This window comes from Corvus kubaryi, unplaced genomic scaffold (assembly GCF_017639235.1).
Source record: "Corvus kubaryi isolate FWS band 111438036 unplaced genomic scaffold, C.kubaryi_AGA036_p1.0 138, whole genome shotgun sequence".
NCBI lineage: Eukaryota > Metazoa > Chordata > Aves > Passeriformes > Corvidae > Corvus > Corvus kubaryi.
Window position 1 is genome coordinate 11,591,241 of NW_024580672.1, and position 11,182 is coordinate 11,602,422.

An 11,182-nucleotide genomic window follows, 5' to 3' on the forward strand; every position below is an offset into this window, starting at 1 on the left:
CCCGGCCCCGGCCCCGCCGCCGGGCCCGCGGCCCGACCTGGCCGCGGCGCTGCGGGAGCTGCGCGCACAGTACGAGGCGCTGGCGGCCCGCAATCTGCAGGCGGCCGAGGACTGGTACCGCGCCCGCTGCGCCCGCCTGCACGAGCGGGCGGCCCGCAGCCAGGAGGCCGTGCGAGCCAGCCGCCGGGAGGCCGGCGAGTGCCGCCGCCAGCTCCAGGCGCGCCTGGTGGAGATGGAGAGCCTGCGTGGCGCTCACCAGTCCCTGGAGAGGCAGCTGCAGGAGCTGGAGGAGCGGCACAACGCCGAGGCCGCCGGCCTGCAGGTGAGCCGGGCGGCGCCGGGAACCGTCACCGTCCCCTTCCCTAAGCGCCGGGCACTGGGCGGCACCGAGCATCCTCCTCCCGCGCCATCCGCGCCCAGTCGGCACCTCCATCCCAGCAGCCATCCCCTGTAATGTGTAGCAGCGGGAACCTTCATCCCACGCAAACCTCCGGCGCGGTGCTGCACCGGCACCTGCGACCCCGCACTCTCCTTCCCCTAGTCCTGTGCAGCGCTGAGCATCTCCTCGGCCTGCGAAATGCTGCAGCGCAGCTCTGTCCCCTGCAGCAGCCACTCCCGCAGTTCTGTGCAGCGCTGGGCACCCCGGCCCCGTGCGGCGCCTCCCCGCTCAGCACCATCGCCCGCGCTGTCCCGATCAGTGCCGCGCTACACCAAACACCCCCAACACGGAACGGCACCCACCCCTCTTGCCTTGCGCAGCACCCACCCCTGCAGGCAGTGCCCCTGCAGCGCTGCGCAGTGCCAGGCACCCCTGCAGCCTTCCCACCGCCCAGCATTGTGCCTCTCTGCCCGCACACAGATCCTGCCCACCACGGCTTTGCCTGTTGCCTTCACCCTTTATCCAGAGGCAAAACCACACAGGGCAGATTCTGGGGAAGCAGGTCAGGACACCCCCTCCAACACCCCGTCCCTGCACGGGACATCGCTGCACATGGCAGCACTGTTTGGGGCATCGATCCGTCCCTGCCCTGTCCCTTAACGATCAGGTCCAAAATTGCCTACACATCGTTGTGGGTAATTCCTCGAAGCTGTCTGCCCAGGCTTGGCCCTCTGCCCTGTGGCCTGGCTCTTGGCACCTGCACTGCAGAAATTGGAGCTCTGCAGAGGTTAAGTCTGGACTTGCAGACAGATCCCAGCACCTCTTATGTCTGTGGAAAGACTCATGTGGGGCAGACACTGAGTGCTCCATATCTCTTATTCCATTACTGCAGTATTGCAGTATTGCCACATTTTCTTGCTACAAGGAAATGTTCATGATTTATAATAAAATAAATCCTGAGATTGTTCTATTATATGACTGTTAAATGATCTGTGATTTCTAAATCAAGCCATTTCCTTCTAAATACTGAAACAACTGCCTTTAATCATATCTGAAGGGCCCAAGTAATGCCTTGTCATTTCCAAGGCCAAATTTTGCCAAGTATTTTAGAATTTGTGACTTAGCTCCAAGCTGCTTGCAAGCTTCCTGAATAGTTGAGGTCGTCTTCAACAATTTTTGTGGAAATAGGCAATATAAAATATTATCTAGAGTGAAAAAATTATACACAGTAATCTTCTTAAATAGTCTTGTCACCATGTGAAAGAGGAGTTCTGGGAGCAACTTATCAATTGGGGAAAAAAATATTAAGCAGCTGGATTAAACAGCCTCATAACTGAAATTGCTTTAGTGACAGCGTGGCACTGCTTTCCTATATGACCCTCAAGACCTGCTTTATGTGTAGCAATACTTAAAAGTCTTTTGAGCAATGTGCATGTGTAGCAGCTGAGTAATTTCCCTGGCTGCAAACAGTAGAAAAGGTTGGGAGTGTGTCTTAAAAGAGAATATTCCTATTGTCTGAGCTTTTAAAATGATCCTGCCAAAGCGGGGACATGTCTTTGTATTTGTGGGCTGCCCAGTCAAATCTGAACCAACGTGCAAGGGCTTTTGTTAGGGGACAGGTTTGCAGTGGTGTGAGGAGGGGGTTTTTATTCCACCAGCTGGTAGAGCTGGAGTGTGGAAGAGAGGTGCAGACCAGGAACAAGGACAACTGGTTTTGAAAGAGCTTTCTGTTCATGTGGACTGCTGGCAGAGGGAAGGGGGCTGGAGGCACGAAGAGTCACAGCAGCAAGAGTGGAGCTGTCCCAGGGTGGGGATCACCTCAAGTCATTCCTTCCTGTCCTGGCTCAGTGCTGCAGCAATCTGCCTGCATCAGAACAGAGGCTTTAATCTGTACAGCAGCAGCAGCCATGTCGTGAGGCTTTTCAGTTGATGCCCCAATGATCTCCTCAGAGGCACAGCTTCATGCAGATCTTTGGCTGTGGAAAATGGTCAGGGCAGTACAGGTCAAAGCTGAGACCACAAGGATGACCCCTAAATGTCCCACAAGGCTGGTTGTGCCCAGCTAATCTGACTGTGACATTCTTCATGCTGCATTCAGGACAAGCTGCCACTGCTTCTCTGAGGGGCTCTGCTCGAACTGGGCTCACTGCATCAGGGTCAGCACAGCTCCCTGCTCCCTGGGCAGCTCCATGTCCCGTGGCTGTCTCTGCACTGTCCACGAGGAAGGTCAGGCAGGAGAGGAAGCTGAGGACATGATAGGAATAGGAAGGGGACAAGGTGGGGATGATATGGCAAGACAAAGATCATTTGCTGAACAGACGATCTGGAAGCAATTGCAGAGGCCTGACTCTGGGAGGGGCTGCAGGAGAGTTGAGGTTGGCAGTGGCCATTGCAGGCATTTGTAGGCAGGGCTACATCCTGGCTTAAATGCAAACTGCTGACTCATTCCTGTTCCAAATCACGATCCTCTGGTGGCACAGTGGGGCAGCTGGCAGCGGGAAACTTTCTGATTGGGAAGAGCCCTATGGGAGCAGGTTTCACTTTCAAGCTGCTGCTTAGATACCTAGATGCATGTGGGAAAAGTACAGACTGCTTGTTTTCTGAGAAAAAAAAATAGAAGAAAAGATTAGTCTCCTTTGTTAGCAGGAAATCTGGCCTTGGAGTCCTGCACACCATGGGTAGAATGTGTTATAAGGGACAAAAGGCAGGGCAAAGCTGACAGGAAGGACGCTGGAAGGATGCCGTTGTCCAGCTGAGCACCCTGGCTCTTGCAGGGCAGGCCCCTGTCTCTGTAACCTCCCCGAATCCCCCTGCATTCACAACCCCACTCCAGGGCTCTGAGGCATTTTCCTGGGAAGGTGTCAGACTTCCGCTCCTGGAGGAGACCTCTGGCAGCAGCATCTCTCCTTCCACCTCCTGGAAGCATGTCCCAACTCTTCTTAAGCCCTGCAGATGCAGACTGCAGTCTTTCTTTGCTGCTGCTGCAGTGTGGGGTGCTCTCACTTGTCCTGTTGAGCCACTGCCTCTACTTGATGATGTTTAAGCCCAAAACTTCCCTTCCCTCTGTAGCAGCCTACCTTGTCCCCTGCAGGACTGGGGGTCCCAGCACCAGGCACTATTTGCTCATCTCACAGACCCCGCTGCAGGTCGGAAACTACATAAATCCATCAATGGCAATCCACCAAAAGCCTCCCCCACTGCACACGCTCACAAGCCATGCCTGGTGCTCTGCCTGCTTCTCCATCCCTGCTAGCATGAGATTTCATGGTCCCAAGCTCCTGGTGGGATGTGCCATCATGGATCAATTGCCCATTGCAACTTCCCTGTCTCTACAATGGGCAAAGCAGAGTGGGACTGTGGGAGAAGATCCTGTTTCAAAACACAGCCCTGAGCACTCTTGCCTTTGCAGGACACCATTGGACAGCTGGAGGATGACCTGCGAAACACCAAAAACGAGATGGCTCGGCACTTGAGGGAGTACCAAGACCTGCTCAATGTCAAGATGGCCCTTGATATCGAGATAGCTGCCTACAGGTAAGGCTGCTCTATTCCTGCTCTACCTGGACACTTCCCAAGCCCAATCCCCTGACCCCACTAGGCTGGGGTATTTTCAGGGACCTAGAAAATACCTGGGTACACACTCAAGGAGCACCACAAGTGTGTTGTTCATCTCCCCCACGTGGATCGGCCATGCTCCTGCCTGGGAAGCAGCCATGGCTCCATGTCCTGCCTCAATCTAGCAGCTGTGAACCACATCCCTCAGCCATCCCAGAAGCAGTATTTTTAATGGGGTTGGAAACTTGTCTCTCTTGTCGTAAGTAGATGCAAAAGGCTGAGTCCCTGTGCTTCAGGTGCTCAGTTTCCTGGTGCTTCTGGAGAGGAAAGAGGGGAGAAAGTTGCTCTCATGTATCCCATATTGCAAGTCCTCCAGAAATGGTTGACCAAAATATGATTTTGAATCAGTTTCATGGTGCAGTGTGACCTGGGGTGATGGCTTGGGCTTGCCTTCAGGGCACTACTTGCTCTCAAGTTTTGCAGATGTTTCACATCCCCATACTAACCTCTTCCCTTGTGATGTGCTTGCAGGAAGCTGCTGGAGGGAGAGGAGAACCTCTTCAGCATGGGAAGCGGCGGCCTTCCATCACTCAATTCCCTCCCCAGCCCCACTTACTCCTTCCAGCCAAGGAGCTTTAGTTCCTCTACTCTGTCCTTCAAAGAGGAGGAGCAAGGAGAGGTTATTAAAGTGACCTCTAAAATATCATCCAGCAGGGCTGAGGTGGTTCAGGGGACCATAACCTCTGTCAAGAAAAGAGGGAGGTTAAACCTGCGTGGAGGAATCCTTGCAAATGCAAAGATGTAACCATCAGGACCCTGTTCTCATGCATTTGAGGGGGAACAGTCTCCACTCGGCCTTTAAATTGCTCCTCTGAGCATGAAGCTGCCCTGGGCTCACAGGAAGCCTCCCTTAGAAACACATACCTTCCTGGGGACACCAACCCAGGGATGGCTTCCTTGTGGGTCCTGCCATGCAGAGGCCGAGCTTGGCACATTGCTCCCTTTTAAATGGGGTGGGGGCACGCAGGACAGGTAGCTAGAGATGCATGTTGGTCGTTGTGGTGGTGGCACATGGACTCGTAGCATGCTCCCTCTCTCCTCCATCGGCGGGCGGGGGGCAGCTGGCTGGGAATGCTGCTGAGCCCGCTCTCTGGGGAGGGGAGGGAAACAGCTCAACATGTTTACTATAACTAGTTTCAAGGCTACATACCTTCATCAGCTATCCAAATCCATGTAGAGCTAAACTCCTCCCCATTCCTCAAACTGTAGCCATTCACTTTTAACCCTAGAAACACAGAAATAGCCATACTGGACTGTAACCACTCCTGACATTTGATCTCAGCCACGTATGTTTCGAACTATAAGGAATGTTAATTTTTCTTTGTACTGACAAATCTTGTTTTCTGACAGCACTAGTCGAGCCAGGCACATGGGGTTTATAAGCAGCAGGCACAGGGCAGTGAACTGCTACATTGGAGGTGAAGGCACCACCATGCTGCAGGGTGCAGTACCTCATGCGGTATCACTATCTCCCAAATATTAGGGTCAGAGGGCTCCTTGTTTGGCTGCACAGTCTTCACATGAAAAACCTGTGCCCAGATTAGCACTGTGCCCCAGATGGCACTGGGAAGCTGCAGGACTCCTAAACACCAGCCCACAAAGCATCCTTGTCTCCACTCTAACTGTTCCAATGTGTGCCAAATTTGATATAGGATTTAACAACCATAGGTTTCCTTCAATGCCTTAAATTGCCAGCGATCGCTTTTGCAAGAGCCGGAGACTCAACGTGTTGTGTGTCAGTGCCCTGGCAGGGTTATCATCACCAGACCTTGCTGCCCTTGTGGCGCTGCCAGAGTAGTTCCTGGAACCAGCAGATTGTTTGCTTGCATTCTTTCTTCTTCTATTGTAAGGCACAAGTTAATAATTAAAAAAAGAAATAGTTGTGTGGATCAAACCAAGCTGTTTTGTCATCTTTACTACTGCGTCATCTTGGGAACACACTTGGTTTCTGGCCCACAGCTGGGTAAGTGCCCAGCAGTCCTTCTGGGCCCCTACAAAGAACGTGGTGTTGGGGTTGGCAGCTGCCAACCCCTCCTGCTGGGGCTACAAGGTGTGGCTGGGCCCACCAATGGCAGTGGGGCATGTATGGGGTGCCCCCAGGGGCCTGTCATGGTGGCTCTGCTGTGCAGAAGAGTTCATGGCCAGCTGGCTGAGGGATCAAGGTCTGCCATGGCCGAGTGCACACTCATTTGCTCAGAAAATGGACTCTGAGGCTGTGATTTGCATCACGCTCCTGACAGTTCAGTCCCAAGGTCTCTGTCATTTTCTCTCCACCCTGCCTGTGTGCTCAGGGGTTAGAAACAGACTCGTGGTTTGCCTGCACAACTGAAGATAAAGTGATTTACACAAGAGCAGATGAAGAAGGGAGGTACTCACCTCCCAAGTAAACTTAGCAGTCACAGGTACTGTTATAATATGCAGTATTAATGCTGTTATAATAAGCAGTAGCTTATACTTGGAAGATGCACACGTTCTGCTTGAGATGTGCCTGTAGAGGAAAAGAGCACAGGCAGTTTCCTGCTGGGTGGCCCTGCCAGAGCACACTGTCCTATTGCCTTCCTACTTCTGCTTTGTTGCACCACATCGTGGCAATGTCCCCCAAGGCCCCAGGGCCACGGTCTGACAGTCACAGGCTTCTCCACCAGAGCTGCAGGCCAGGAGCAGCATGGCTACACCTTGATCCTGTCACACTGATAACGTCAGGGACTGTGCCCTGGCCAGGCTGCTCGCCGTGAGGGAGGGCAGCCCCGCAGGTGGGTGAAGCAAGGGGCACTTCCCAGGGCATGGCTGTGGCAGTGCAGCTCACCGGCAGCCCCCAGCAAAACAGCACAGAGCAACTTGGGGTGCCCAGGCAGAGCTTGGGGGAGCCAGCACCTGCAGAGTTAAGTCAAAGGCACTGGCACATAAAACAAGGGTCAAGAAATGTCCAAATATCTCCTGGCTCGGCCATCAGTTAGGAAATGCAAACACACAGTATTTCTCCCAATCCAAAGGGGGAATAAAAAGCAGATGTGGCTGTGCAGCTAATGAAATATATTCTGAATCTCACTCTCCAGCACTGCTGCTTTCTGTCCCTTGAGCATAAGCAGCCTGACCTGTCCTTTGTTCCCAGCACAATCTCCATCAGAATTCCTGCTTGCTCAGCTAACTGGATGCTAGTAATGAAGCTAGGAATTTTACTTTGGTGATATACTTGTGAAGGGGCTGCAGTGGTGGAGGAGAATGGAGGAGCTGTGGGAAGAACAAGGAACTATTTTGAAAAATGGCTGCAGTGTGAGGGCCAGCCCAGAGATTTCCTGCATTTCTGGAGCTCTGCAGCAGTTTGGTGCTGTCTCATGGTGTTAAACTCCAGAGGTGATAGAGGGGCAACAAGCAGGGAGGCCCATATCTACACTCTCCTTTTCTTTATGAGAAGAAAAATTACAGCGAAGAGGGACAGGCCTGGCTGAATATGTTGCCAGTGCTGAACTCTGACTACCTCCATCCAGGCCTCCTTTTCCATTGCTATCTTCTTCAGAGTGGCTCCTTTTACCTGCCTGCTTATATGCACCAGAAAGCTTCTATAGTGAAACTATAAGCTGGAACAGGGCAATAAATCCTCCTCTGTGGTCCCATCTTTCTTACTGGGTTAAACACCCAGGCTGCCAGAGGGAAGGAGTGAGTCACACTGCAGATGTTGAAAGATTTATACCTCTATAAAACCTCGACCTCTCGGATAAAAGGCAGCTGTGGACACGGACTGCACCATCAGCTCAGGAAGCAGCAGAGAGCGGCTATTTCTCCATGATACTGCATTTCCTTCATCTTTATGCCAGGGAGAACTTGAGCCTCCACACAGTGGGACAAATTCCCACCACTGGGCTGGCCCTTTGTTTTTTCCTGGATGTAGATGCTGGCTCACGCAGCTGAGATGTACAGCTTCTTGAAAACAGACAAAGTTGCTGCACACGGAGAAGTTTTGCTAATGACACTCATCCAGATGCTGGAATTAATTAAAAAGTAAGCCAAAGAAAAAGCAGCCAAAGGAAAAAACCCACAAACCCCAAACATTTTCCTTTGGCAGGAGTGCAACCATCTCCTTTTCCAGACTGAGGAAGAACGCTGTCATTCAGCAAGAAGGAATCAATAGGCAATTCAGAGCAAAGTCTCTTCCGGCACCTTTGGCTGAATCCAGCCAACTCTCTCTTTGCCAGCTCTTGGCACAGACACCTCTTTAAGGAAAAGAGCTTCTTCCTGCAGAGAGTGATCCACACAGAGCCCTAACACCAGCAGCCAAACAGATGCTTCTGAATGATCAAATGTCCACATCACTGTGGTTTGACACTGTGAAGCAGAGTTTATGTCAAAATAGCACAAGCAATGCCAGCTCATTCATGCAAGTCTTCTCAGGCCTATGGGAATAAGGATCACTTGGCAAATGCAGCACAACATGCAAACAGGGCACTGCTTGGGGTGGGGTGGGAGAATGTTCATTGACCTTGGTCTGTTCCAGCGCTTCCAGCTGAACCAGAGGGACTGCAGAGCTGGGGGGGTCAGGGGGAAAGCACTCCTACAGATTTTGCAGGGGTCTTCATCTCAACCAGAGATGAGCCTGCAACCCTGTGACAAGCAATTACATCCTTGTTAAAGCAGACATTGTGCTGCCCAGAACTGACATAGAACATGACTTTAAGAAGGAACAGTGTCCATGCTAAACATCTGCTTAGATGGAAGGGAAATACCCAGAAAATGTCAGAGTGCAATTCCAGAGCCCCAGCTACACATTCACTTGCTGATGGCAGCAAAGCCCTTGAGGTGCTGTATCAGTTCTGAAACAGCAGACGCCCAAAGTCCATTCCTATCACAGCAGGGTCACTCTGCTCCTTTGCCTTTGAATCAAGAGGCAGCTGCTGCCTGCCTGCATCTCTGCAGAGAGCACAAGGAGAAACAAGTTCTTGGCTCCCCAGTGTCCAGAGCAGCCTTGTAAATGCTCTGACAGACACGTAGTCATTCCCTGAGATGATGCATATGCAGACCCAAGTGTGGTCTGTAAGAACAAGCCATTTGGAAAAGCTGAGACCAGACTGAAAAACGTGGTTTGCACTGAGGCTCAGAACATCATTCATTTTAAGCAAATTTCAATGGAAATGCAAAAACAACAACAAAAAAAGCCAAAAGCCCCAAATATGACACCTCATTAGCAAATTCCTAGTCTAGCAATGAGGCCTGGGAGATGTATGAATAAGAATGCCTGAAGCAAGCCAAAATGATTCAGCAAGCCAAAACATTCAGGCTAGATTCTTAAGGAAGCAAGGATTATAGGATCATACTGTGACTCCATGTCCTCTTTACCCCCTACGTCATCCCCAATCATTTCTTATGCTCATCAGCTTAACTTCAGCCACATTTGAGAGCACTGGAAGTCTCAAAGATACCAAACCCCTCTCACTTTCACGGTATCAGGTACACAGGTGAAAGATTCTCATGGACTGAGAAGCTGAGCTTCCCCTACTGGACACCAGAAGACCCATTCAGAGGACAGAGGTTATGGCTGCCACAACACCAAGGGCTCCAAAGTAGCTCTCACAGGAACACACAGTTTTTCTCAGTCTTTGCCAAGTGCCCACCACCCACTTTTCTACTGCTGATGTTTCCCTTGGAAACATTACATTTTAAGTGTTCATTTCCAAATAGACTATTTTACCACACAATTAGAAAATGCAAGTTCTCTTTTCCACTTTGGGAAATACTTCTTTTGCAGACCACTGCTGCATTTGACACAAGTGCACTGTTTTAGACTAAATCCAAACCTAGTGAAGATAGTGATGCAGCTCCAGCAAGAATTCTGCAGCTACAGAGCAGCCAATCAATATTGCATTTCACCTCAGATGTGATTACCATTTCTCTCTCAAAAACAATAAAATTTGCCCTGTCCAGTGATTAAACCTGTATCTATGGGAACATTCTGAAAGCTCAGTAAATGTAAATATCCTTTGGCTCATTCAACAAGGGTGTCTTAAAGATGACATGGCAAAATTCCATTTGTGGTCACCTTGGTTCTCTTTCTGCTGAACAGAAGAAACAGGAGGTAGAAAAACCAAATAAAAAGCAGAAATGAATGCACCATTTGCAACGTCTCTCAATCTCTCAGCAGGTATTTATGACAGCCTCAAAAGTACATTTTAAAGAATGTAAATGTTCAGGCTGGCCCTTGGTGCATTCTGTTGAGCATATTAAAAGATTCATGGGGACAATGTGACAATCTCTTTAAAAGAAAGGCATGCAATACATAAAAACTCCTGTATCTGTTAATAGGCTTTCTCTCAACTGCTGGAGTGAAGCCCTCCACTCATTTGTACTGAGCACAGATTTCATACTAATAATATTCCACACTGAAGAAAAGTAAAACCAGAAATGCTAGGGATGTAATTTTGCTAGTGACTGTTAAAAATATGTTAGCATAAATCATTGCACATAAATGCCTAATGACTCCCTGAAAATAAATTCAACATGGGCTAGTATTAGACAAGCTCGAATGGTTTTTCAATAAAACTCTTCAGTTGTTTCACATCGACAGAAATAAGCTTTAAGAGCTCCCCTGGCTCACGTGTGCCACAGTCTGGTGGCAGTGCAGATCCAGGCTGGGTGCACTGTCGTGTTCAGGACACAAATGACAGCTATCCCTGGCCATTGCAGGTCCCCTCTGCTTAGAGGGCTCAGCTGCTGCACATTGCATCAGTCTCTGAACCTTATCTTCTTATTACACTGAGTCTGTGCTGGACACAATGAAAACAGGCAGAATGTAACCAATATGACTCAGTGCTCACGACTTGATTGTACCTTGATTCTGTGTTTATAAGAAGTCTGGAAACTAAGGCTCATCATCTCCTCTTCCTGGGAATTAGCAGACCTGTAAAGGAACTCAGAATTATGCTGCATTTACAAGCAGTATTTAATTAGGATCTGTGTTAGCCATGATGCTGTTAAGAAGGTAGCAAGAAAGTAAAACTGGAACTATTTCATTAAGTAAAGAAACATAGTGTCTGCAAAACAATGAATGAGCCCAAGCACACCTTCCCTCAGTTGCAGAGCATGAGGCTGGCTCATCTCCCATGAGGTCAGAGATGCCATCCCATAGACGGCCTGTTGTTACAGATGCTCTTCTATCATCAGCACCAAAAGAAGCTGGAGGAAAGCCAAGGTTAAAAA

General features: G+C 50.1%; 1 protein-coding gene across 1 annotated transcript; it reads left to right on the forward strand.

Moving 5' to 3' along the window:
- Position 1: 1 nt before the first annotated feature.
- INA (internexin neuronal intermediate filament protein alpha) lies at positions 2 to 5,888 on the forward strand (the record flags this gene model as incomplete). Its single annotated transcript, XM_042018507.1, has 3 exons — positions 2 to 322; positions 3,789 to 3,913; positions 4,466 to 5,888. Coding segments are annotated over 3 exons (720 nt in total), but the record flags the coding sequence as incomplete, so codon positions are not given.
- Between the last annotated feature and the right edge of the window lie 5,294 nt (positions 5,889 to 11,182).